Genomic DNA, 26313 nt, shown 5'->3' with positions numbered 1-26313 from the left:
ACACTCCACGTGGCTCGCATGGCATGAGACTGCCTGTTAATGCATTTCTCACATGTACCACAGTGAGAGTGTGGGGTGCGGGTCTGGGGTGGGGACCAAAATTCTGCAGGGCTAAGAAGTTCCCCGGAGGTGCCCAGGCTCTTGTCCTTCAATGAGATCTGGAGTAGCCTCGAGTCTGGTACTAACGTACTGGAGTGTATTGGGGTCCACCACCCCACAAGATTGACCCAGGATGGTCCTGCAGCCCAATCCCGCTGGGAAGCCTTGCGTGGCTCTCTAAGCCTCCATGGCCTATTCAAGCCTCTGACAAGTCCTGCACCGAGGAAGAAACTGATTCTATGTGATGGGTCTTTTCTTGGGGGAGACCTGTGAATATCCTCGTGGAACTCAGAGAAGAAACGCCAGCAAACCCTGGGTCGGGAGGAGGCCCACCTACTGCGGATCACCCAGGGCTGAGGTAGAACCCCAGCTCTGCTGTTTTCGAGCTCTGTGACCTTGGACTAGTGTCTGATCTCCCTGGGCCTCAGTTTCCACATCTTTAATGTGGGGACTATAAAGTCTACATCACAGGGTAGTTATGAGGATTAAGTGAGACGGTGAGTACAGGATGCTTGCAAAGTACCTGGCCCATAGGAGGTGAAAAAGGCAAGTTCTCCATTTTTCCTGCATTTTTCTGGGGATACTTGGCGTTTTCTACTATAGTTTGGAAGTGACAGCTCCCTCTCCCCTGGGGCTTCCCTGGATTCGATCTACGAGCTCACTGAGCACAGCGCGCCCTGGGTCGCAGGACCCTCCTCAGGCTCCCTCCTCCCAGCCCTGGGAGTGCCCACATCCGCTGTCCCCACATCCCTCAGCGTGACGCATGACCCCCTCCGAAGCACAACACCTCCCACACCCCAAGCTGTCCCCCTTTCTCCTCCTGTGCCTGAAATAGACCCACCCCCGAATTAGCCCTTCTTGGTGGGCAGGGCTGAGCTTGCAGACGCCGCCTGCCCAGACCGGACATCTGCCGGGGCTCCCACCCCATCGCTCTGAGCCCAGGTGGCTCAGCCAGAGGCCTGGGGCAGGGGATGGAAGGATGAGGGGGACAGGCCTTTGGGTTTTCCAGGAGTGGGGAGGAGGAAGCCATAGGACAGATGAGAAACCCACAGCCCTTGGACTCCCTTTGGACTCCCAGGCCCGAGCCTGGTGGCTCTCAGCAGCCCAGGAGCAGCGAGGGCGACTATTATGCCTTCTAATCTGGGCTGGGAGGTGTCTGAGTGAACAGATGGCTCTGAAGGTGGGAGAGCATAGAAATCAGGAATGGGAAAGCGAGGAGGCATGTGAATGGCGTTCCTTCTTGCCCAGGATGAGGTCAGGATGCAGCCTCTGGGTACAGGGGCAGCCCCTGCCCCACTCCACTCCCGAGGGGGCCGGTAAGAATGCAGAGACTCAGAACAAACGCAACAGCAAGAAACACCAGTCCACATCCGGGGACAGAATGAGCCCTGAGCCCAAGCGAACCCCTTGCCGTTTGCTCCGTGAAAAAGAAGACACGTCTACCAGTGGCCCCATGCCACAGGGTGGGGCCGAGGAGATGAGCCCCGGCCTGGATGCCCCGTCTCCAGGGCATTTCAGAGTCAAGGCCTGGAGCTTTTTCTGGGGACCCAGATGCCAGCTTCAGCCCAGGTCTAGGCCCCAGGCCTTCCTCCCAAAGCTGGGGCCAGGAGCGTGCTTAGGGGAGGGCCACACAGGACGGGATGCTGCTTCTTCAAATCTGAAGCCAAGGTCTCGTCCCTTTTCTGGACTCCTCTGGAGGTCAGTTTGGCAGCCACAAGCAGGCTGGGAGCAGGTTTCCCAGTCCCGGCCCCTCTCTAAGCTCCTGGCCCTTGGTGGAGGACGGCTGTCCCTGAGCTGCCCATGCACGTCGGAGGTCTGTGCGGGCCAAGTCAGGGACAGGCCAGCCCAGATGTGGGGTAGGGGAGAGAGGCCCATCCACCCGAGACCGAGAGCTCGCCATCGGAGACGTACCATTCACTAGGCTGGCATTTGCACTATCTGCAGCGTTTGAACCTGCCGCACCGTCGGCCGCTGCGGGGTGGGAGGGATGGAAAATGCAGTGTGTCACAATGGAGAAAACAGCATTGACAACGGGGTGGGAACCAGCTTGCGGGGGGAATGGGACTCAAGTCTTAAACGAAAACCTCTGTTGGAAATGACGAAGCTCCATGGGGGTGGGAGCAAGGCCACGGGCATCGTGGGAGACAGCCATGGAGGGGCGTTGAGGTTGAACATGGAGGATGATCATCGTGGTGGGGGTGGGGGTGGCACTGTCCAGGGTGCCCTGCTGACCCAACCAAGGAGGCGGGTCCAGCCAGCAACCCATCAGGGCCAGAGGGGCCTGTGGCCAGGAGCTGACTCAAAATATTCAACAACCTGGCAGCATGGGCACCGGCCCCACGTGGGCATCTGCCAGGACCACGATCGCTGCGTTCCAGCACAGCAACTGACCCTGGTGTTGACTTGGATTCCTGCCCCTGATCGGGTCACTCACTGCCTAACCCCACTTTCTTGCTAACCAGCTCCCTAAAGATCAGCTCGGTAGCCCTCACTGAGATGTCCCACCACCAAAAAGGTGACATTGGGCATGTCACATTTGGTGCAAAGGACCGGGAAGGTACTCGTGAATTTTTAATCTAGAAACTAACGATATGAGATGAAAATTCCCTCTTGTTCTTTCTTGGGGTGGGGAAGTGGGTTCTGGAAGAAGCAGAGGGCAGACACTGTGGGTAAGGTGGATGAGTCGTGCGGGCAGGGGAACCGGGATGGGCTCTGTTGGGTGTGGGTGGGAGCAGGGGCCATGGGGCCATACGGTGGTAAGTGAAGAACTGCATCTGGGATACAGGGGGATGGGGGGCCGAGGGCCGAGTGGAGAGGATGCTATCTGAAATTGACCAGTAGGGCGAGCACTGGAAGGGCAAAACAGCAGAATGGGGTGCTGCTGGGTCCCGTGAGGCTGGCATCATGGGGGCACAGCAGAGGGTGTGTGGGGCAGTCAGGTGGCCTCTCCAGCTGTGTACTGGTGGGCTAGAGGAGGGACCCACGGGCAAGGTGTGCTCCTGTTCCTAAAAGCCCCATCTACCCTGAAGGGTGTCTTACTGTACCTGGTAGCTGAAGGCCATCCCCCTTCTTCACACCTGTGTGATGATTTTTGAGACATGTTAATGAAGGAGAAGCATGCGTGACCTCATCTGCACACCCGAGTGCACACACACACACAGACCACATGCATGCATCATCCTGGAACAGGGACCCATGGTTGGCGAACTCTAAGTGATGTCCCTGGTGGAAGTGATCAGGAGGAGGGCTGAGGGCCCAGCCCTAGCTGCGCTGTGCACAGGCCATGCCCCATCTTCCCTACCATGTCACCTCTGCATTTCCCCCTTCCCTCTGCAAGGACCCCTTGGTCTGGCCAGGGTGCAGTCCAAGGCCTGTCTTTCTACTGGCATTTGCAAAACCACGGGTCTGGTCCATGGGAGCTTCTTGGTGTTTCTGTCCCTCATCCAGGCCCCACTGGGAACAAGGAACTGAGCAAAGGCACCAAATCCTGCCCAACTGCCCGCATTTGTCCAACTTCCTGCATTTGTCCAACTGCCCACAGCCTGGGGCCCAGCTGGTCACAGTTTCCATGTTATTGTGTGGGCACTGCCCTGGCATGCTCTGGGATTCTTGGTCAGGACTATGCCCTCAGCTAACCTTAGTTCTCCCTTTGCCTCCTCTCGTCTCTGAATCCCCCAGATGACAGTTCAGTGCCACTGTTCCTGCTGGTGGGGCAGCCATACTTTTAGGGGATCCTGTTAGAAAATGGGTTTACCCTTGGGAACAAATGACCTTCAGCTGCGGCCCAGTTCTGTGCCTGCATGGCACCTGAGAGTTGGAGACAGCAGGTACCCCTAAAACTCTGGACAGCGGCCTGCTGGCTCATCATCCTTCCCTTAAGGACATCTGGTTGTGGGACCTTTCTCTGTTCTTGGGGAAGGAGATAAGACAAAAGACTGAAGATGGGAGGAGGGGCTGTCCCCAAGACTGAGCGTGGGTGTTGGGCAGGGAGCCAGCTATGCTGGGGCCACAGGCATGGGCCTTTGCACTGGGGGTTGATGATGGGATTTGGACTTCTTGTATCTTCTGGGCCTCCTTCTCTCTGCTCCATGAGGCACTGATGTCCTGGGCTGCCAGCTTGCTGCTCTGAGGGGAGCCCAGGGAAGAAGGATACTTGTTTCTAAGGGGGAGGAGGTGCCAGAATCCAGGTGAGGGATGGGAGAGGGCACTCACAGTAGCTGACTTGGAACCACACATGGACCACCTTCCCCAGAGTCACCTCTGTTCATGTGGGGGTGAGCCCATGCTGGATGGATTTATAGCTGTGCTCCGTGGCATTGAGAAAAGTGGCAGGAATAGGCCTGAGTGGGGGTTTCTACTTGATTTTGGCATGATGATAAGATCAGGTCATGCTTGAGGTCAGAGGCTCAACAAAGTGTTCCAGACTCTTGGTCTGGACCTGGATAGGAGTGGGGGGAAGGAGGGGCCCCCACAACATGACTGAACAAGACAGAGACTGGGACAAGACCCTGTAGATGTAACAGACAGAGCCCTCCTGGCCCAAGCCAGATCTCATGGACATAGGAGGTGACTGTTGGCACAGGGTGTGGACATAAAAGGCACTCAATTACTATTTTGTTGAGTGAATGAATAAACAAACAAAAAAAATGTGGCCTTAAGAGCTCCTCTCTTGGCTGGTGAGGGGGCTTGGCTTACCTTTCTTGTCTTTCTTCTCTTCTTCCTCACCGCCTGCCCCCAGCAAGGTAAATATGATGCCAGTCTGAGAGTTCACCCCCACAGCAGTAACCACCATCCGTCCTGAGCCCTCCATCACATGGGTCCCTGTGGGAGGGGATGAAAGCCAAGTCACCATTGCATGCCCAGGCTCTCTCCCCAAAGGAAAGGCAGGAACTCAGCTCCATTCAGCTCCTGGAAATCTGCCTGCTGAGGTCCTGGGCACTGCCTTGAGTTGAGGTTCAGACTATAGATGTGTGGTGGAACCCTCTCCTGAAGACTCCTTTCCTTTCTGTCTTCCTCTCCCCATTCCCTCCCAACCCTTACAGGCTAGGCACAGGCCATGCTGTCGCCTCCTTATTGACAATATCTGGAACCCAACCTCATTCTGCTTAATTCTGCAAGCAGCAAAGAAATGCCAACTGAGCCCTAGACACAATGCTTAATGGGGTCCACCCCTTTCCACAGATCTGGGGAAAGAATTCAGAGCTCTGGGATATGCTCTTTATTTTCCTTATTTTCACAAATGTTGAACTGAAATGTAGCATTTCTCCCCACTGTGAACATAGGCAACAAACCCCAGGCACATTAGCAGGGCCCACGATGCCATTACATGCATCACAAAAGTCATGGTTTTCATTTCACTTTACAGCGGTTGTCAAAATCACTTGGGCATATCTGTCTTTTGTAGTTAAAACAGTTTTTTATTTGACCGCTGACCTGTTATTGACTGGGCTAACAAAGAAGTGTGTAGATTGCATACCATACATTTGTGTTTTTATTGCTTTAACTATTTAAAAATAATTGGCCCCTTTGTGGTCCCATGTGTTTCATTTTATGCATTTCAAGGATTTGTTCTGCGTAGGGGTAGCGCTTGCAGACACCATGGCTCCATGGTGCAATGCAGTTCAAGAGCCTCTTCCCTACAATTTTAATTTTCTCAAACCAGGTTCCAAAGGGCCCTAGGATTCTTTCAATTGCAGGTGGGGTCCCCAAGGAGGGGGTGTGAGGGAGGTGTCTGGTAAGAGTGCTTCCACTTCCATTCATCCTTGAGGCTTCTAGGTCAGCTTTTGTTTGAAAAGACGGTCCTGTTGCTACTGTAAGGCAGGCCCCTGTCCTGTGCAGGCTCAGAGAGTGACTGCTCAAGACCACTTGGGGATTTTTCAGCAGATGAGGACAGAATGTTAAGGCAAGCCCACTGCAAGTGCCGGCTCTGTGCACAAGGGAACACTATTTAGCCTTTAAAAGAAGGAAATCCCGACCCCTGTTACAACATGGTTGTGCCCTGAGGACGTTATGCCAAGGGAAAGGAGCTTTCACAGAAGGATGGATAGGGCACAAGTCCACGCACACGACTCCGCCACATGCAGAGTCACCCCTGGAAGCTCAGGGCACCCATGGGCAGTCCCTCACTCCTTCACTCCTGCCAGCTGTTTCTCCACTTAGTAGGAGTCTAGATACTTGCAATCTGCACCCTCCATGCCCAGTTTTTTTCTGACTGTTACCACTTTGGGTAAAATTCTGCAAGGCAGCTGGAATAGGACCCAGGCCCAGGCAGCGGCTCAGGCCATCCTTATGCCACAGAGTAGAGGCACAACTTTTACCAGCAGAGCTGAGGTGCCCCACAGCCACGGCAACCCCAATGACACGGTTGGACTCAGTTCTGCTTTTAGGGTTTTTCCCCTCAAATCTGATGGCCACATCTCCCTGTTTTCCAGGCTCCCTGTCTCTCACGACCTGCTCCTTGGTTGCCAGGATGCTTTGGACTGGAAGTGTAGGGCAACAAACTCTTCAGAGTTGTGTCTAAAGAGTCCAGAAGTTCTGAGTCAGGATTCAAAGCTCTTTCCCTCAGCAAGGGAGCTGCTGTTACTGTGCAGAGGTTTCAACCACCCCTTCCCTCTCGCTCCACCTGAGCGAGACCTGGAGATTATCTGTGTGCACATGTGTGCACACATGTAGATGCATGTGCTTGTGAAGATGCACACATGGGTACAAGTTAGAACGTGCATGTACATATGTGGGGGCATACGCGTGTGCATGTATGTGTGCTGGCATGTGCCAGCCATGCATGCACACGTGTACATCAAGAAAATGCACACATATAAATGCACACACTTGTATGCACGTACGTGTGTGCACAAGGGTAAGTGTGCACATATGTGTATTGTGTTCTAGCCTCTTGGTCTCCAGGATCTCAGGTTCTTAAGGTGCCTGAGACACAGATACTGACTCTTTCCAGTGTCCATTATGTGCCAGCGTCACCTTGGTCCTCACAGAGGTCCTCGGTCTGTATGAGGAAACTGAGGCTCAGGGAGACGTGGCTGGCCCTGGGCACCAGCTGGGGAAGGGGGACTCTCTGTGTCATTCGTCACGCCCCCACAGGATATCAGGCCCTCACACCAGGTCTCAAACACATTCGTGAACAAGTTCGTGGGAAAATGAAGGCGTTGGTTTCTCCTCCGTTCTGCCTCCCCAGGCCCGGGCAGATTGGAAAAAGACACAGGGGGCCAATTTCCACCCAAGATAATCAAACCCCCAAATCACCTCCTAATCTAATCACTCCCATCACAGCGGGGAGCTGGCGGCTCTGCTCCAGGAGGCAGAGAGGAAGGAGCAGGGGATGTGGGGGAGGCACCGTCACCCCTGTCCAGCCGCCCTCAGCCGCAGGGTGGCCCTCCCGGCCCCACAGTTAGGCGGGGAGTTGGGGCATCACATGCCCCCGACCACCCTCTCTCCATGCCTCTGACTGCTGTCCCCCAGCTCGGCCACCCTCCCTGAAGCCTGGCAGCTTGACCGCCGCTTCCTGCCCGCGGCCTCTGCCCTGGGAGCACGCGCAGCACCCGGCGGTCGTCCCCAGCCCCAGCTCTGCTGCCTGCCCTCCCACCTCTTGTCTAGAACCTCCTCCTCAAGGATCAGGGCCAATATCCAGCTTGCAGTGGCCTCCCTGGCCACCACAAGGGGACCTCACCTCCCCCCTCTGATTGCCCTATGGCTTCCTTGGGATTCTTCCAGACCCGGCTCCCCCACTCGACTTGAACCCCTTGAGCGTGGGTCTGGGTGTGGGTCTCCTCCCACAGCATAGCCTGGTCTGTGGCTGGACCTCCAGCACCTTCTTGACTGTCTTTTTACCTCCTTTTTGTATTGTCCCTGTTGGCAACGCCCCACACTTATCATCACACGCCCAAGAAGACTTCCTGCGCTTGGCCAAGGGCCGAATGGCCAGGCCTCCTCCCGCACCTGGCCAGGCCATCCTCTCCCCCATCGGAGCCTCAGAGCCAGGTGGTTCCTCTTGTAGAGGGAAACTGGAAGTGCCAGGCCGCCCCTAGGCTGTTGCCCCCAGCCCCAGACCCCGCAGAGGGCACTGCTCACCCCAGGTTGCAGATGCACAGGTGGGACCACAGCTGGGCAAGGCAGCCTGGGTAATCTCGCAAAGCAAAGCTGCAGTCTCTGGGGAAGGGCAGAGGTAGGGACCTTGGGTGGGGGCCCTCGCAGTCCACGGTCCCCTGGCGTCACTCTGCAGCCCTGCCCTTTCCATCTCCCACGGAGCCCCTCAGAACACACGGCATGGGGGGGCAGGGGAGAGGCCTGGGAAGTCCTGGCATCTGCCTCTGACTGGCTGTGTGGCTGAGGCCAGTCCTCTCCTCTCTGGACTGCGGTTCTGTCCTCTGCAAAGTGGGGACACTGGCTTAGGTTGTCGCCTCGGGGGGGACAGGGGTGAGCCCTGGGGGATGCTTCTCAGGGAGAGGGGTGTTTGGAGGGGCCAGCGGGGGTCTGCGCAGAGACTGAGCAAACAGGCTCCCCCTGCCCAGGCCAAGCTCCTTCATGCACGGACACAGGCAGTGGGGTGATAGCCCTGTGCCTGGCTCTGGGGCCGAGGGGGTCCCTGTGGTCCCTGCATTCCAGGAGCTCGCGGTCCAGGTGGGTTGAAGGGGCCAGACAGGCACACAGATCAGCCGCAGCAGACAATGGAGACACGAGGGGCCGGCAGGCCAATGGGGCTGGGATGGGGCAAGACCACAGACCAGCCGGGGCCTATGGGCCAGAGCTCAGGTCCAGAGCGGCACTTGTAGGTGGGGGGCTGCAGAGCTGGGTCTTTGCTTGATGTTCACTAGGAGCCACTGCAGGGCTTTTTTGGGGGGAAGGAGGAGGACAACTAATACCCATGGAGCACCTGCTGTGTGCTAAATGTCATCTGAGTGGCTTTTCCACCCAACTGTCACATTCGCTCTGGGGGTTCATGGCCACACCCCCAATCTCAGGTAGGAGGGCACACAGAGGGTGTTTTCTTGGCTTTCAGCCCAAGGGGGCAGAGCTGGGGGAGCTCCGTGGGTCCTGCCTCACCAGGAAGAGGCACAGCTGTTTGGGGCAGCCCCGAGGAGCAAGATGGGGGCAGAAGGGCCATGTCCACGATCCAGCTGCTCCCATGTGTGAGAGAAAGGCGCTCAGGCCCAGACAGCACAGAGCTCCTGTTAGTGGGTGGCTTGGCCTCTCCCACCCCTGTATGCTGAGCCCGGGTGGCTGAGTTGGAGGGACCTAGCTTTGTAAAACAAGGCTTCTGCACCCAGAGAGGGCAACAGCTGGGACTGCACAGCGCACAGGGACAGCCAGAGCCTCCAACCCTTCCCGGCTCTTCTGGTTTCTGCCTCCCAGGCGCCTCCCTGGGTGGGGAGCGGGGAGTTGAGGTGAGAAGGGGATCGCAGCTGTGCCAGCACCAGCGGAGCCTGATTCCCAGCCCAGACGCAGCTTCTGTCACAGTTGCCCGCAGCACAGTTAACGGCAGAACAATGCCCCTCGCAGACTACTAGGCTGTCGTTGCCCACAGACACAGACCTGCCCCTCACAGCAGTCCTGGGAGGTGCCATCCTGAGCCCTGGGCCTCTCTGGCTCACAGAGGCTGAGTGGCGGCTCAGGGTCCCATAGCTGTGTGTGGTAGAGTCGGGGCTTGAACCCGTGCTCTATCCACTACACCCCGCTGCCTCTCATGGAGAAGAGGCAGGGTAGTGTAATGGAGAGAGCACGGGCCGAGAGGCGGACCGGGCCTTCCTGCAGTCACGGTGTTGTCCTAGGCTCCCCGGAGGCGGCGGCAGTGGAGGCAGGTCTGGCTCTCTGTGCCTGGCCTTCTGCTCAGTGGGGTGGGCAGCAGGCCCAAGAGGGTTTGCTGATGTCCTGTACAACCTCATGCCATGAACACTTTTGCTCCAGGTGGAGGGGGGCACGGAGGAGGCTGAGAGGCACCCACGAGCGTGGGATGCATTGCTCATGAGAACACCCCGCCTGGCCTCCCCGCCCCTGCCCCATCTCGATGGCGTCTGTTGTGGGGACGGCCCCACAAGGTGCTGCAACAGGCCTGGCTGCCGGGTGACAGGTCACAGGGTCCTCCAGGTGAGTTGGTGCCCGGGGCAGGAGGGCCGGGCCTTTCCCGGCCCCTGCCTTCTGTGGGGCCATAGGCTCCTGTTCTGGGCCTCAGTTTCCCCAGCTGCCAACTGGGACAAAATCAGGGTTCTCCAGGGATCTGGGATCTCCTGAGATGCTGCAGGGACAAAGCTGGGCACTCTCTCCTGAGAGGGCTGGCTGCTCCCCCGGGACTCGCACCATAGGAGACACAAAATGGGCCTGCATGGACAGGGGGAGTGTGGACGGGGGTCATGAACGGGGCCCATGGATGGGAGGGTGTGGACGTGGGAAGTGTGGAGGTCACGGGGTGGGAGGAGCCGTTTCTGTCAAGGGGGCTGAGGAGGCGAGACATCTGCCTGAGGCCCTGTCCTGCCCTGGTTCCCACCTGGAGGCCGCTGTGGGGACAGGGGCTGGAACGCGAGCCTGCAGGGTGTTAGGTGACTGCCTCACTGCCGGGTGCCCTGACCTCCGAGGGCTGACGGGCGAGGACAGCGGAACTCGGGGAAGGCCCCCGCTCTTCCTCGCACACCAGTCACACAACTTCCCTGAAAGTTTGCAACGATCTTAAAACACAAAGTTAGAAAAGCACAGGCTGGTCAGAGTGTGCCCTCAGGCCTCACCCGCCTGCCACCTGCCATACGGGCACTGGACAAACTGCAATTCCTGGCCAGTTGTCCATCAGGAAAGTGGGCGTGAAAGTCTGGGTTCCTGGGTCTCCCGCGGAGTGAGCGCGGTGGCCATGCTGGCTGGCGCCTGCCTGCTGTTGCTGGCGATGCAGTTGCTGGCGACTCCAGGGCGTCTCTGCCCTGGCCCTGGCCGGGCGGGAACTCAGGTGTTATTCTATGGCCAGCTGTCATCCTGGGGGATGAGGTCCAGGCTTTCGGATCCCTTTGTTCCCTGAGCAATGGCTACAGCATTGTCTTCTGAAGACTGGCCTGACCCCGTCTATCGGTGGGGAACTGAGGTTCTGAGGGGCAGAGAACGCAGCGGGAGTGGGCGGGGGGCCGGGCCTGGCTCTGCCTCCACATGCTGTGCCGGTTCAACCACCCAGCACCTCACACCTGCACCACTTGCAAAGGACAGTCACATCTGTGGGTGCATGCAGGGTGGGCAGGGGGCGGGGTCCCCTCTGCTCCTCCACTGGTGGACACAGGTGTAGAGGATCAGAGAGGTCACAGGCTGGTGCAGCTGGGCCACCAAACCCAGAATAGGGGTGTCCTTTGCTCTCTTCTAGTTGAACTGGTGGGCCAGATCCCATGGGGGTTCTGAGCCCCCATGGAGACCTGCGGGTGCCCTCAGCTAGGTCATCTATGGAAGGCCCAGCAAGGCCTCCCAGGGTGGGGACAATGTCCATGTGTCTGGTCATTAAATGACAGGTATCTGAGTTCAGAGCACTGGGAAAGAGAGCAATCAAGGAAACCTGCCTGGAAGAGGCAGGCTGGTGCAGACCTAAGGTGGAGAGGGACTGGATGGTGGAGAGGAAGGGGCAGCCCAGAGATGGGATGAAGGAAGGTAAACAGACACATCAACACAAGCCCATGAGCTGGGGTTAATCTGTCTTTCAACAAAGTCTCCAGCCAATGAGTGTCAGTCAGGATTTGAACTCAATCTCCTTTCATCCTCAGTTCAAGGAATAGGGAAGGGAACAATCCCCCGTGAGCAGCACTCTGCCAGCACCCTGCTCGGTGGGAGCTTCACCCACATCACATTCCAGGGTACCTGCATTGGCCTCGGTAAACCGAGACTCAGAGAAGTGAAGGGATGTACCCGAGGCCATAGAGCAAGTACATTCCAGAACCCAAGTTCTGCTCAGTCCCGCTCACTGCTCTTTCTACAACAGGCAGACAGTGCCTGAGCCCTAAGCTTTGTGGGCCCAGGGATGGAGCTGGTCTGTACCTCCCAGCCACCTGTACCTGCCTGGGTAAGAGGACAGATGCAGGGTTTATGGTTGCTGCACATGGCCAAGGACAGAAGGTCATTCCATCTGCTACGTGACAGGACCCTGGATGGATTTTGCTTTATGGTACTTGAGACAGCTTGCACAGTGCAAAACCCAGTTGGCATTAAGAGGCTGTGCCTTGGGCCTCCCTGGTGGCGCAGAGGTTGAGCGCTGGGTTGCGAAGCTGCCCCCAGCCTCTGCAGCACTGGTTCGATCCCAGCCACTGGGCGAGGGTCCCACATGGAGCGCAGACCTCTCCTGCTGCCCGCTGCTCCCCTCAGCAGAATACTTCGTCAATCTGCCTGCTCTGCTCCCCGCTCTGGCTCTGGTGAATTCTCTCACCCTCCCGTGCTCTGACTGTACCCAGTGCTTGTATAAATAAATAAATAAATCTTAAAAAAAAAAAAAGAGGCTGTGCCTTAATAGCATGATGTGGATGTCACAGGCTCAAGCGTGAGTCTTGGTACAAGGGTTATCAAGGGCTTCCTGGAGGAGGTGGGATCTGAGCAGACAGGCAGGAATTAAATGAGCAACAAGGAAGGGTGACAATCATCTGGGAACAGTCTCAGCAGAGATAAGGGGCCAAGAAATAGAAGTGGGCCGGTAGCAGAGGCACAGGGTAAAGATGGGGGTGGGAGAACAGGTGACTCGTGGCTGGGAGGAGCAATGATGCCATGTCCATTCAGAGCTGCGCCAACTCTACAGGACCCACCCAGAGCCTGTTCAGGCTGTGCTTACACACTCAGCGACAGGGGAGCTCACTGCCTTCTAGGCAGACTCTTGTCTGGAACGGCTCTATTGCAGAATTGTTCTTTCCAGTCCGACGGCATTCTACTGGGTAGATGATGCCTCTTCTTTGCTATCCTTTCCCCAGGAGCCTGGGCTAAGCCACTGGCCCTCCTCTGCTCCTGTGCAGTCGCCTTCCTGATGGTCGCTTTGCTCAGTCCAGCTTATCCTGACCCTGGCCTTCTTGGTGGGTCTCAACTCTTGCTTTCTCATTGCCGCCCTGTGATCTCCGTGAATCAATGAGCACATCTGTCCTCAGGCTGGAGCACCAAGGAGGCCATGAAAGCCCTCTGCCAGGTTGCCAGTGGCCTGAGAACCAGCGCATGCCAGCCCAGATCTCCTCGCCTTGGCACAGGGGGTCTCCATTTTGCCCCAGGGACATCACTGGATACCATGGCTGCTGACTCCTGACATCCAGGGACCGGGGTTGACTCCATGTGCTGCGCTTCCAGCAGGTGTCCACTTTGAGAACAAGGCAGTTGGCTCAACTGTGCAGGTGGGTGACCTGCCACCTGTCACTGCCCCTTCCCGGTCTTTTCCAGGGTCTCCCTCTACCTGTGCCGCCTCCCTGGCTGGGCTGTGATGCTTTGAATCGGTGATTCTGAATGTTTCTTTCCCCAGCCTCCTTCCAGTCAACTATCCTACCTCCTCCTTCTCCAAATTGTCTGGAAGCTTCTGCTCCTATCCACTCAGGTCCAGCGCCTCCCTTAAATTTCCCTAGATCCAGATCACCCGGCTGGCTACTGCTCTCAAGGACAATGGCCTTGAGGTCACCTGGGTAAACCCAGAAGCTCTCATGTGGTCCTAGTTCCAAGAGGGCATTCTAGGCTTTCCATGAGCCCAGAAAGTTTCCATGACCATGGCCCACGAGACCTGCCATCTGGCCCCTCCACGTCTCCATCTTGCTCGTGATGTTCCAGCACCATCCTGCCTCTGGACCTTTGCCCTTGCTGTCCCTGCTCTTGGCCAGCTCCTCCTCATCATTCTCCTCTCAGCTCACATGTGGCCTCCCCAACCTGCCCAGCCATGTGCCTTCCACTGCCCTGCTTTCTTCCCATCACACCCTTGTGACCTTCTGGAATTTTTACATTGCCCGTCTCTCCTAGGCACATTGCAAGCTGCTCAAGGATGAAAAGTCATCTGTCTTATTCACTGCTGTAACCCCAGCACCCAGCCAGTGCCCAGCACACAGTAGGTATCCAAAATGATTGTCTCCTGACTGATTGCTATCCCTGGTGAGAAGGGGTTTAAATGACTCTTCAAAACCAAGCCACTAGGTGGTAAGTTCCCCGAGGGCAGGGACTCTGTCGATTTTATTCACTGCACCATCTCCCGCCTGGAGCAGTGCTGAGCACGGAGGAGCCTCAATGCACAATTGTCGGGGAGAGGGAGCGGGTTCTCATTTGGTGCTGAACTGGCGGGAAATCTGGAGCCAAGAGCAACGTCGAAAAGACCTGGTGGCCTCATGAAGGGGACCCGGGAGCCCCAACCACGTGGGGCTGGCCCCGGCAAGGGGGAGGGAGCCCACCCTGGGCCGCAGCTCACCTGACAGCAGCATGGGGTCCTTGTCCACGGACTTGCGCACCTGGTCAGATTCTCCCGTCAGTGAGCTTTCATCAATCTTGAGGTCATTGCCCTGGATGAAGAGGCCATCGGCAGGGAGGAGGTCGCCTGGTGGGAGGAAGGGCTGCAGTCAGCGGGTTCTCAGGGAGCTGGAGGGGCGGGAACACTCCCGAAAGGTATGGACAAGGGAAAGCTCGCCACTGGGGACTGGCTGCCTGGAGCTCCAGGGGCCAAGATGGCGCCCATCACAGGTGTGTCGGCCGCTCACCTGTGGGGCCAGGGGAAGGCTACAGGCTGAGGCTGGGCCCAGCAGTCCTAGCTTCAGCAGGATTTACAAAGCACTGTAGTTCCCCAAGTTTTCGCAACAGTTTCTTCTGGGGTAGAATCTAGAGAGTGGTGGCCATTTCTAATTTAAATAATTCTGAATCCTCCCTCCTCCGGGAAGTAGCTTCCACCTCCCAGAGAATCTCAGAAGACGTCCTGGCTTAGGATCAGCCCCAGGGGCCCTCCTTCTTCCCTGGGCAGCTCTCTGGGCCTGCCTGCCCCGCCCACTTGTGCCCACACCCTGGCTCGGACACCTGGCTCCGTGGCGGCACACTCACCGTATTTGATCTGGGCGATGTCCCCGACCACGATCTCGGCCACGGGGATTTGGACCACCTGGTTGGCCCGGACCACGGTGAACTTCTGCTCCTGCTCGATGCGGCTCTGCAGGCCCCGGAACTGCTTCTCCTTGCTCCAGTCATTGAAGGCCGTGACCAGGACCACGCAGATGACGGACAGCAGGATGGCGGCCCCCTCGATCCAGCCCGCCTCCGCCTCCCCCTCGTCCTCGGCCCCGCCCTGGGCTGTTGCACACCCTGCAGGGAACGGAAGGAAGAAGCGGAGGGTCAGCCAGGCAGAAGGGACCCCCGGGGCCTGGATTTACCTCCCGGCTCTGCCAAGGGCAAAATGCTGCTGATCACACACGTGTTCTACACCTTCCGTGGGACCACCTGCTCCGCGCAGGCTACGACCCACCCTATCTTCACGGGGGCGTTTCACTTGACTTCTTTGGGAAGTTCAGACTTTTCTAGCATTTTTAACCTGTTCAATGGCACCAGCCTTTGCGGTGATGGTGATAGCAACGATGCTAATGACAACTGACATGGACCGGCCTGGGGCTCGAATCCCAGCTGTGCGCCTTAACTGCTATGTGCCTGTGAATTAGCGGCCTAATACCGTGCCTCAGTCTCCCCATCTGTGAAATGGGGAAATGACAGGTGCTCCCTCCTAGGTGCTGGCACGACCAGGAGAGCCTTTAGGTGGAGCACCCTGTGCCATGAGCACACAGTAAGCGCCCATCAGAGCCACAGCTTCCGGTCCAGCCTCCGGTGCTCGTCAGTGTATACAGTTCCGTGCCGCACAGGGAGCCCGCTGGATGGCAGAGCCATGTGCAACAGGAGGACGGGAACTAGGGTTCCTTCTACCACCGAGCATGACACCCGCAGGAAGCTCAAGGACTGGGAAACACAGGTGAAGCCTGCCACAGAGACCCGGTACATGGAAGCGCATTCTTTCGGAATTCAGGGAGAGATTGAGACACGGAGACCCGCTGCGTCTCTTCGCGGAACTCTCGTTATTCCCTTGCCCCTACCTCATAGGGGAAGGTTGTTCTTCCCTGTTCTGTCCTTCATGAATGCCCCCCACACCCTGCCCCCATCATTTAGGACACACAGGGGCATCTGGGACAACAGAGACAGCCCGGGGCAGTGGAAACCTCTGGGCTCTGTAACTGAAAATATTTTGCTTCAAAGCCCTGCTCTGCCGCACGACCCGGGTAAGTGTCAGTGTAGACAGCTGAGAAGTGGGACGTCATGAGCCCTAGTACCGGCCTGGCTTATGGGGTGGGGAGGGGTACACGTTAGCCACTGGTCCTCTCTTTCTCCACGAGCAGCTCTTCTTGGGCGGCTTCCGGAAGCCCGGGGCACGCGCGGAGTGGGGATGGTACCCCGTCCCGACTCCACCTGGCTGCTGCCTTCACTGACTGGACAGCACGGAGCCCCTGGGCCCCAAGTGACCGGCCTTCTCTCTGCCAGTCCAAGCCCCCGGCTTCTACCTCCCTCTGAGCGCTGTCAGGTGGTCACCAAGTCTTTGGGTGGCCAGAACGTAGGGGTGTGGGTCAGGTGGTAGAGTGAGCTGGGGGGGCGAGGGGGAGAGAGGAGAGGGATGGACCCCCCACTTGGGAAGGAGGTGAAACGGACCTTGTTCCCAGGCCTTTGGGATGGGGGTTTGGACTTCTTGGTCCTGGCGCGGGGTGGGGTGTCTGAAGACGCCTGAGTGCCAGGCGGGACCCAGCCACGAGGCAGCAGGTCCCGAACCACTCAGTGCCCTGGAGCCAGTTGACGCCTTCTCTGCTGGTCTTCAAAATGGGCACAGTCCGGCCCCTTCCCGACTGGGCGGTGAGGAGGAAGCGTCCTCAGCTCGGAGCTGCACACGCTGTTGGCGCTCAGTAAGTGCTCACTAAATGTTGGCTCCGCCCTGAATGTCACACGTGGGAGAACCGGGCTGGGGGCTCTGCGCCTGGGTCCGGCTCAGCGGCTCACGGGCTGAGGGTGAGCTCGGAGCCTCGGCTTCCTGTCCCGGGCACCCTCCGCGGCCCGCGTGGCTGCAGTGCGGGCGGCAGGCCCCAGGCCCCGTCTTACCTTCGTTGCTCTCGCCGGGCGGGTGGTAGAAGGAGAGCCCGAGGGAGATGATGGCCGCAATTTCCAGGATGATCAGCGTCACGTCCTGCAGCGCCTCCCACACCAGCTGCAGGAAGGTTTTTGGCTTCTTTGGAGGTATAAAGTTTTGACCAAAAATCTGCTTTCTCTTTTCCAGGTCTGGAGCGGTGCCCGGCAAACCTGGGGATGGAGAGCACAGCGGTTGGCCTGCGGGCCTGGGCGCTTCCCCGGTGGCGGCGGGGCGGCCGCGGGGCGAAGGCCGAAGCCCAGCAACCAACGCTCCCCTCCGGAAGGCCAGAGACAGTGCAGCGACGTGAACAGTGGACTCCAAGGGATGGCCACGTCCTGTCCCTGGAACCTGTGCTTGTGACTGTATTTGGGAAAATGGTCTGTGCTGCTGTAACTAAGTCAAGGCTCTTGGTTAGCAGCGCCTTGACATGGGAGCTGGCCCCAGGACTGGGAGAGGACCGTCCCCTCGGGCTTCAGCACCCAGTCCACGGTGAACGCACCCTCACCCGCTGCACACCCACCCCTGTTCTGCAGCTCCACTCACCCACCCTCCTCTCAGATCTGGAGCCTCTGCCTGGATTTGAATCCTGTGTGGGCTCCGAGCTCAGGTTCCCTCTGCCAGGGGATGGCCATGGCACTGACCCACGTGGGTGGTGGTGAGTGTCTGCAAGGGCACCTGGAGCACCTACTATGTGCCAGAGCAGTGCCCACATGGAGGTCGCCCAAGGAGCTGGCTGCCAGTGGGCCAGCAGGACAAGTTCCGGGTGCGGGGGGTGGTCAGGCCTGGCTCAGAGGGGGCCAGGGGCAGTGAGAGAGGGTAGGATTGTATGCCCATGGGCCCACACAGTCACACACTCTGGGGTGGCGCCTGGGTGAGTGTGTGGCCAGCCCGCCTCTGGGTATGGGGAGGCAGGCTCTGATTCATGAGACCCCCAGGGGAGGAGGCAGGACAGCAGGGAGCCCCTGCCTCAGCCTCACCCACAGGCCCAATACACCTGCCTGGAGCTGGGCTCCAAGTCACACAGTGGGTGGGGACAGCCTGGCCCAGCTGGAACTTGACTACGCCCTCCTGAAAGCCCTCCTGGGTTTACTCAGTAAGAACAATCTGTTCTGCCCTTCCATGCCAGTGCTTGTCACCAGGGTCCTTCACTCATGGATATATCCACTGCCTGCCTCGCCTGCCCTAGGCCAACGCCAGCAGCCACCTGCCCCTTGCAGCCACTCTCTTCCAGAAGAGGTTCAGCCTCTCCTAGAGGGAGGCTGCTCATCCCAGCACACAGTAGGCCCTCCGGAGCACCCCACTGCCCCCTGCCCCGCTGGGACCAGACCTGGGATGTGGGTGCTGAGGCCACCCAGAGGCCCTGCACACCTGGGCGGCCACCTGCCACCTATACAAGCCATGTAACAACACTGGCTGGATAGCACCTGTGCGGTAAGAGTGGTGCCAGGTGAGGGCAGCCAGGGTGGGTCTGTCTGGATTCATGCAAGCTCAGAACAGACTCTCTATTGCTCCACGTGTCCCGGACTGCAGTTTGCAGCACCTCACGATATCGGCGGCTGGCGGGTGGGGTGCGGGTCCTGATGTGTCAAGGCCCCAGGTGGGGTTTTGTGGGGATCCAGGGTCTTTGGGGAGTACAGGTGACGACATGGAGGTTCCTTGTTCTTGTGCTCACGCACAGACCTGGTGTCTGGCCACTCACTGGCCCTCGAAGATGCTACTCGCAGTGTGGATGCCGCACCGACTGCCTGTGGGGATGTGCGTGGCCGCATGCTGGTTAGTTCCCTGTAACCGTGGTGTCCACTGGTTGGTGTGCACACACGTGGACATGGTGTGGCACGGGCCACCTGCTAGTGAGCACCCCAGCCGCCGTCCCGCGAGCCACCTGAACCCACCTGTGCACACAGATTCCTCCTCTGAATGAAACCCACCAGTTGTCTTCTCTCCAAGGCAGCTGAGTTCCTTGTCCCACTCCATCTCAACCGCAGAATTCCTAGGCCCATACCACCTCCCAGTTCGTGGCTCCAGGATTTCTATCTGGGACTGTAGATGGGGATCTGGTTGAAAGGTGGGGACTAGGGTCTCATCTCCAAGCTGTGTAAATATCACTTATCTGTGCCAAAGACTTGGGGGGAGTGTTCCAGTGGTGTTGGGGGCCCTCGATAGGGCTGCCCCAGAAAATACAGGACCTCCGGTTCAATCTGAATTTCAGATAAATTTTTTTTTTTTTTGGTTAAGTTATAGATGATGTAATAGTTAGGACATTCTAATATAAAAGTGATTATTTGTTGTGAATCTGAAATTCAAATTTACTGGGTGGCTTGTACTTTTCTTTGTTAAATCTGCCGCTGCCAGCCTCCTCTCTCCACCCAACAGGTGGCAAACCGCGGCCCGGGACGGGAATGAATGGCCTGGCACAGGCTGACCTTGCCGCAGGGCAGAGGCTGGACTCCGAGGCCTGGCCCAGGCCCTCTGACCAGGGGAGCGCACACTCGTCTTGTCCAAACCCTCAGTGAGCGGCACACTTGCTGCACACACAAAATCTGTGGCCATTTCAACTTCATTTAAGAGATTTGATTTAGTTTGTCCTGAGGAAACCTCTGAGAAGCCTTTATCTCATCTCCTTGGAAAAATGGAGAGCAGACAGGGGCCTCCAGAAGGGGGCGCTCTGCAGAGCTGCAAGCCTCCAGGGATGGCTTCTGGAAGCCCGGGAAGCTGAGCTCCAGTGTTAATTTGGTCACTTACTGAGATTTCAGGCCAGCGGTGCCCGTCTCTAAGCCTCAATTTTCTGGTCCACAAATTGGGACAGGGACCGTCTGCTCTGCCCGCTGGGGTGAAGGGGAAAGGAGGGGCAAGTATGGGCCTTGTCTGACATACAGGCGAAGCCGAGTCTGTAGGAAATTCCTCTCCTCCCTTTGAGCCCAATGCCATCCCCACCGCATCACCAGAAAGCAGCAGCATATTCCTGTCTTCTTGTTCTGTGACCTTGAGTGACCCCTTCGGCTAGGACTAGATCCCGCTCCATCCCCCCACTTCTCTGGGGCTACAGACAGAGGGGGCTAAATGTGCACAGGTGTGCTCTTGTGTGATCATCACTCCTGGTTGTTCTCAAAGATGGGGATTATAAGAGCCATTTTATGCATGGACAAACTGAGGTTCAGAGAAGTAATGTGACATGCCCAGGGTCATACAGCTAAAGCTGAGAATTGAATCCAGATCTTTGAGGCTCCATAGCTGTATTCTTTCCACACCTGGAGCTGCCTGCTTCAGGACTTGGCACTGAAATCCAAGCCAAAGGTTCCACCATTGCCTGGTTGCTCTCAAGACAGCCTTTAGCTATAAACAGAGACTTGGCAATGGACAAGAGTTAGCTCCCAGGGATGCCAAGCACCTGAAGGAAAATGGGAAAAACTTAGTCACCAGGCTGGGTGTTGCTAAATATTTGTGTTGTCACTGCAGTGTGGGTTCCTCCATTAACATAAATAAAAGTCTCATATTTTGAAAGAAAAAATATCCATAAGCCCTTCAAAAGCTACATTTATAGAAAAATGCATTTCTGTCTTTGGAAAGCGAGTGGGCTAAGTAAACTGTGGTACTTGCAGTCCATAAACTATTATGCAGCAGCTACAAAGAGAGAGAGAGAGAGAGAGAGAGAGAGAGAGAGAGAGAGAGAGAGAGAGAGAGAGAAGTCCATTTATATGTATGAAGATAGAAGGCTCTCCAAGACAAACTGTTGAGTGAAAAGAGCAAGTTACAGAGCAGTCTGTATGGTTTGGTTGCATTTATATAAAACAGAAAACTCAACCAAACAATAGTTTATATTTTCTATGGGCACATACGTATATGTCAGCGTGTAGCGAAAGGTCTGTAAGGATGCACTCCAAACTCACGAAGGTAGACCCTCTGGGAGGGGAGAGAGTGCTATGATTGGTTACAGTGATCAAGGGAATGCTGACTTTGAAATATTTTAGTTTTTAACTAGGAGAAATGTATTCATGTTTTGTTTGAATAATTCAAAGTTGAAAGGGGGAAATCAATATATCAAAGGAAGGGGAAATCAACATATCCTTACAAAGGTAGTGTTGTAAGAAAATAAAGCTCTGTTTTCATGTAACCTGTGAATGGAGTGGACTTGCAACAAATATTCCCGGCTTAAAAGTCTTGGCATCGTTACGTCCTACCTATGTGCTGTTGAGACACTGCACCCCCTCTGTTGCATGGACAGTGGTACCCAGAGCCACATTTGGGGTAGCAAGTGTGACACTGCAGACACACAGTAGGTGCTCGTGCACAACCCCCATCCTCTTTTCCTTCTAGTCCTTCCTTCACTGCTCCTCAGCATCCCCTCCTGCCCACCCCTCCCACCCCACCTCCCAGCAAACCTCCTACACCAAAGAAACGCTTCTCTGGGATCCGACCACTCTCCTTCACCACCACTCTAGTCTAGGCCACAATCCTTGCTGAACCTGCCCTCCCTATTTCTTACCCATCAGCCAGGGGATGTTTTAAAAGTGTAAAGTGCACTATGTTACTATCTTTTGCTTAAAATGCTCCAGTGTTTCCACTGCACACAAAGACAATTTACACTACTTGCCCAGATTTGGAAGGACCTATATGATGTGGCTCCTGCTTTCTTTTGGAGTCTCACCCCCCTCCTCACTACCCCATGTTCCAGCAATACCAGCCTTTTTCCCATAGCTTCAACACAAGTGCTTGCCTGCCTCAGGGCCTTTGCATGTGCTGATCTACTGCCTGGATCTCTGCATCTAACTTAGCGCTACACATGGAACACCAGGGTACCCTGCTGATGAGGCCCTTTGGGGCAGAACTCTCATGGAGACATGGCTTTTCTCTCTGCCTTCCTGTGCCTTGACACCCTCTGGTTCTCATCCTTCTGGGCCAGTTCATGTTGCCTTCTTGGGGAACCACCTCTGACCAGGCCCCTCTGCTAGATGGCTCCTGTCCATGGCCTCCTCCCACAACCAGTTATCAATAGTACAAGGCATTCGAACCCACTCTTTCAAACACTTAACAGAGCTTCTGAAAGGCAGGGCCTGTGTCGTTTCATCTTGCACCTTGGTTGTGGCTGGCTGGTAGTACACATTCACCGTGAGCTGTCTTGTGAACAGGAGGCTGGGGGGCAGGGGACATGTGACAGCATTTGGGGCCGGTGCTATAATGTTCAATCCTAACATCACCAACTTCTACCAGTATGCATTAATTTAACCCCTAAAGGGGTTCCTGTGGGAGGCACAGTTGGGGTCCTCTTTGACATCAGTAGGAAGTGGCAGAGCTAGAAGAGAACCCGGAGAAGCTGGCTTGAGCTGTGCTGAACGACTTCAGTGTTGGGCTTCGCTGATTGATTGTTTCATTTAATAAACTGTAATGACTCCCTGCTGCCCCCCAATAGGCACACACCCACCCACCCCAGCACTCCATCAAGGACTGATAGACACTGGCAAGCAATCATGTCTGTTCCCACACACCCTGGATTTTCTACACCCACTCGGAGGCCTTATCATGGAACACAGTCTCTCAAAGTCTTGGGAGCATGTGGGAGATGCACTTAATCTTGATCCACTGGATTTTGAACCGTGTGGTCACAGCATCCAGCTGTATTACTTTCCAGCTGTATGACCTGAGGCAAGTCACTTGCCTTCTCTGGGCCTTTTGGGTTATAAAATGGGGTGATCCTACAGATCCTGAGAGGGTTATATGTGGCAACCCAGGGCATGCAGTGCTTGGCATTTGAGCAATATTCCCTAAATTCACCAGATAGAAGACTTCAACTATGTAAGACCAGTATCTGTGTCTACACTCTGCAGAAGAAGAAACTGGGGCTCAGGGAGGTGAAGTGACTTGCTTGAGCTCAGGAGCCTGTCAGTGGCACAGTCAGGAGGAGAATCGGGGTGTGGAGGTTTCAGACCCCAGGCTCCTGTTGCTATGACACTGGCGTGCACGAAGTTTTCTTGGGGACACCCATGACTCTGCCCCATGCAGCTGTCAGCCATGCTGCCGCTTGGCCACACACGCTGGGGTATTCTTTTGTCTTTTCAACACCGTGTGCCTCTCCCGTAATCTGGCGGCGTCTTCATCTGGTGCTGCCCAAGCAGAAGAGAAGGGTGCATCCCTTGCATTGCATTTGTAGGGTGCTGGGTCCCCATTCAGCAGGAAGCCAGCTCCTCCTTTCTCGCTGGGGCCCGGGGTGGCGCTGTGCACAGCAGCCCAGGGCTAGTCAAGAGGCTGGAGTGGCCAAGGCTCTGGCTGCTCAAGTTGCCGTGAGGACTGCTGTGAGGTCAGACCCAGAGTCCAGCTGCAGCGGCGACTGTCAGCCCATGTCCATCCACCAATTTGTGGCAAAATCCTTAAAGTTTCGATGCAGCCACAGGCTCTCTGAGTGTGATTTAGAAATCTGCTGTGTCGGGAGAGTGAGGGCTTCCTCTGGCGATTGTTTCTGAAGTTCTGCTTCCTCAGACTGGAGAAGATGTTTGTACTTGGTGCTAGCAGTTGGGTCCAGTGATGCCCGAGGGCATCAGCCCCTTGGTGACAAGTGACCAGGTACTCTGCTCACCAGACATGCCTCCTCCTGCAGGGCTGACAGCAGAGATGCTGGAAGGCAGGCTGTGACGCCGTTTTGATAACTGGAAAGGGACTCTGGCTGTTCTCTTTCTTTCTCTGGTCGTAAAGCTTCCATTCTAGGGAATAAGAAAGCCAGCCAGGCCCTGCCTGCAGTGAAACCATAGCTGGATCTCAGGCCAGCTCCTGCCCTATTTTGCCAGATCGTGAGCTCCATGATAAGGCTGGTCAAGACCGTCCTGTTACATGGATCAGAGCCCAGCACATAATAGGTGCTCAACAAACAAGTGTGGCCTCGATAATTAGGAGACCGAATATTCCACAGAAGGAGAAAAGCACACTCCTTCAGGTCTTCACCAAATAACACTGAAATTAGCTGTAAACAGGTTATTAAGAAAGTTATGAAACTGTATCCTTGGAATATTATTATTCATAGGATGAATGGTTTTTCACTAACTGGAATGAATAACAATAGCTGCATGATTTTGCTTAGAAAAAGGGTTTTTTAAAAACTCATAAATAAAGTATTTAAGACTTGAACCTCTGAAGCCTGTAGTCTTTCTTGAAAAAAAAAAAAAAAAAAAGAAGTTTACCAAGACAAAGTTCAAGGTTCTGACCTGCACTTCAGGGACTGACACCTTTACCTTAGCTTCAAGGCCTTACTGCTCCCCTCTCCACTTCTTCATTGCCCCCTTTCCTCTGTTATTCTGGCTTTCGGTGAGTGATCCAGCAGAAGACACTGCCTACTGCCCTTAGGACAGGGCAACAAACAAGCTCTTTCTTGCAAGTCAACTGTGATTGATTAGTTGGGGCTACCTGGAGGATTCTGACCATGGGGATTGATTAGTGATGTCTGCCACAGATGTGGGTTCAGGAAGTAGGGACTTGCCTTGCAGACACAGGCTGTGTCTCTTACTCTGTCTTCTCGCTCTCTCTATCCCTGGGCCAAAATTCTATGGGGCCCAAAGGAAGCCTCACTTGGTTGTTTTGTCTATGTCTCCAACTCAGGAAATCTGAGGCCAACCTCAGCATTTCCTTCAAATCTATTCCTCTTTCACACAATACTGACCAGTCTCTCTGGGATTTTGTGGGTTTGGCCTTCTTCATTCCTGAGGTCAACACCTGAATTTGGGCTTCCCCCATCTCTCACCTGACTATTCCTGCAATGGCTCCTCAGGGGTCCCCCTCCTGTTAGCTCCACCTCTTGACTCACAGAGGAAAGAGCCGTCCCTGTGCCTGGCGCTTAGTAGGTGATCATCAACCTTTTTTCCCTTCCTTTCACTTTCAGCGTCTCTGCAAAGGGGGATGGGCGACATGCTCATCTATTCCAGTAGATAAACTGCTTGACCCAGAAGTCAAGTGTCTACTGAAGACGATTCTTTTTCAGATGTTTATAGCGAAAGATAAAAACACCCACTAATTGAAAAACACCCTTAACAGGAAACCATTATCCCTGGCATTTTCAGGGACAAAATTTCAGGACAGAGGACACTTCCCAAGAATGTCTAAAATTTCAATACAGGAAACAGAGCAAAGGAGCAACATCTAGGTCTGGGGGCATCTGGAGTCCACTGAAAGCACAGGCGGTCAGGCCAAGCAGACTGGACTGGCCTGGGAGGTCACCCCTGTGACCTCGGGTGCACTATGCCTCAGTTTTCTCATCTGTAAAATGGGACGATATTGGAACGAGATGCCTCTTTCCTCCAGAGCTCAGAGTTAAACCTTAGAGTTGGCACCCACTCCGGCCCCAGCGACAGCTCCCCCCACACTGTGGCTGCATGTTCATCATTTCTGCGGCAAGGCCTGAGGCACGGCTGGCTCCCCGAGATGGTAATTGTTAGGACAATTTAGGGAAGCCTTTGGGTGTGTGTGTGGGGGTGACAGAAAAGCCTGAAGTTCCAGATCAAATAGCTACCCATCCTGGGAGCCTGTCGCCAGAACATCAGAGGGACAGCTTTGCAGCCTGGCCTCACATTAACTTCCACAGCCACACACGGATCATTCCCAACTCTGGTGCTCACTCTCTCCCGTCTGAGTAATTGGGTCTCCTAGGACTTCAAGAGGATGCTGGCAGCCAGGCTCCAGCGCGGGCGTCCTTGAGGCATCCTCATTGTCAGATCCCAGCCCTACTGTGCAGGCCCTTCCCAAGACTCAACCTCTAGGTGGGGGTGGAAGGGATACACCTTTGCATGGGGGAGACGGAGGCAAGGCAGAAGCAACCAGGGTGTGTACAAGGAGAGGGGAGAAGCTGCTGGTGGCTTTCGTCAATGCCTCTGAAGTCTCCTTGTCCCCAAGCTGACCTGGGCTGTGGGTGGCAGTAGGGGTGGTGGTGGTAGTGCCTGGGGGCCCTCAGCACTGCACACACGCACACACCACCAGCACTCATGTTTTCATTTGCTTAAAATCGCCGCCCGGGGCTGGGGTCTCAGAGGCAACGAAGCTGCCTCTGCCCTCAGGAAGCGTAAACCCCAAGGCTGGGCCGTGCCTGCCTCCACCAGGTGTGTTGCACCTGCGCTCGCAGTGGAAGCGAGCCC

At 55.9% G+C, this 26313-nt stretch overlaps 1 protein-coding gene across 8 annotated transcripts in view; it reads right to left on the bottom strand.

The window, feature by feature from the left end:
- Positions 1 to 26313, bottom strand: part of ATP2B2 (ATPase plasma membrane Ca2+ transporting 2) — a gene marked incomplete at both ends in the record, with an annotated part of 88141 nt that overhangs the window by 47760 nt on the left and 14068 nt on the right. For 3 of the 8 annotated variants that reach the window (XM_084247929.1, XM_084247931.1, XM_084247932.1), the window contains 6 exons: positions 2011 to 2070; positions 3144 to 3176; positions 4795 to 4920; positions 14477 to 14602; positions 15097 to 15354; positions 17179 to 17376. In XM_084247929.1, the coding sequence (XP_084104055.1) occupies positions 2011 to 2070; positions 3144 to 3176; positions 4795 to 4920; positions 14477 to 14602; positions 15097 to 15354; positions 17179 to 17376 (801 nt within the window). Of the gene's footprint in view, positions 1 to 2010; positions 2071 to 3143; positions 3177 to 4758; positions 4921 to 14476; positions 14603 to 15096; positions 15355 to 17178; positions 17404 to 26313 lie in introns of all 8 variants that reach the window. The other 5 variants (XM_084247934.1, XM_084247935.1, XM_084247936.1 and 2 more) reach the window with 3 other exon arrangements.

The sequence above is a fragment of the Talpa europaea genome (genome assembly GCF_964194135.1).
Source record: "Talpa europaea genome assembly, chromosome: 11".
In the NCBI taxonomy this organism is placed as follows: Eukaryota; Metazoa; Chordata; class Mammalia; order Eulipotyphla; family Talpidae; genus Talpa; species Talpa europaea.
The sequence above is the reverse complement of the archived record's forward strand: the minus strand, read 5'-3'. Positions and strand labels throughout refer to the sequence as shown.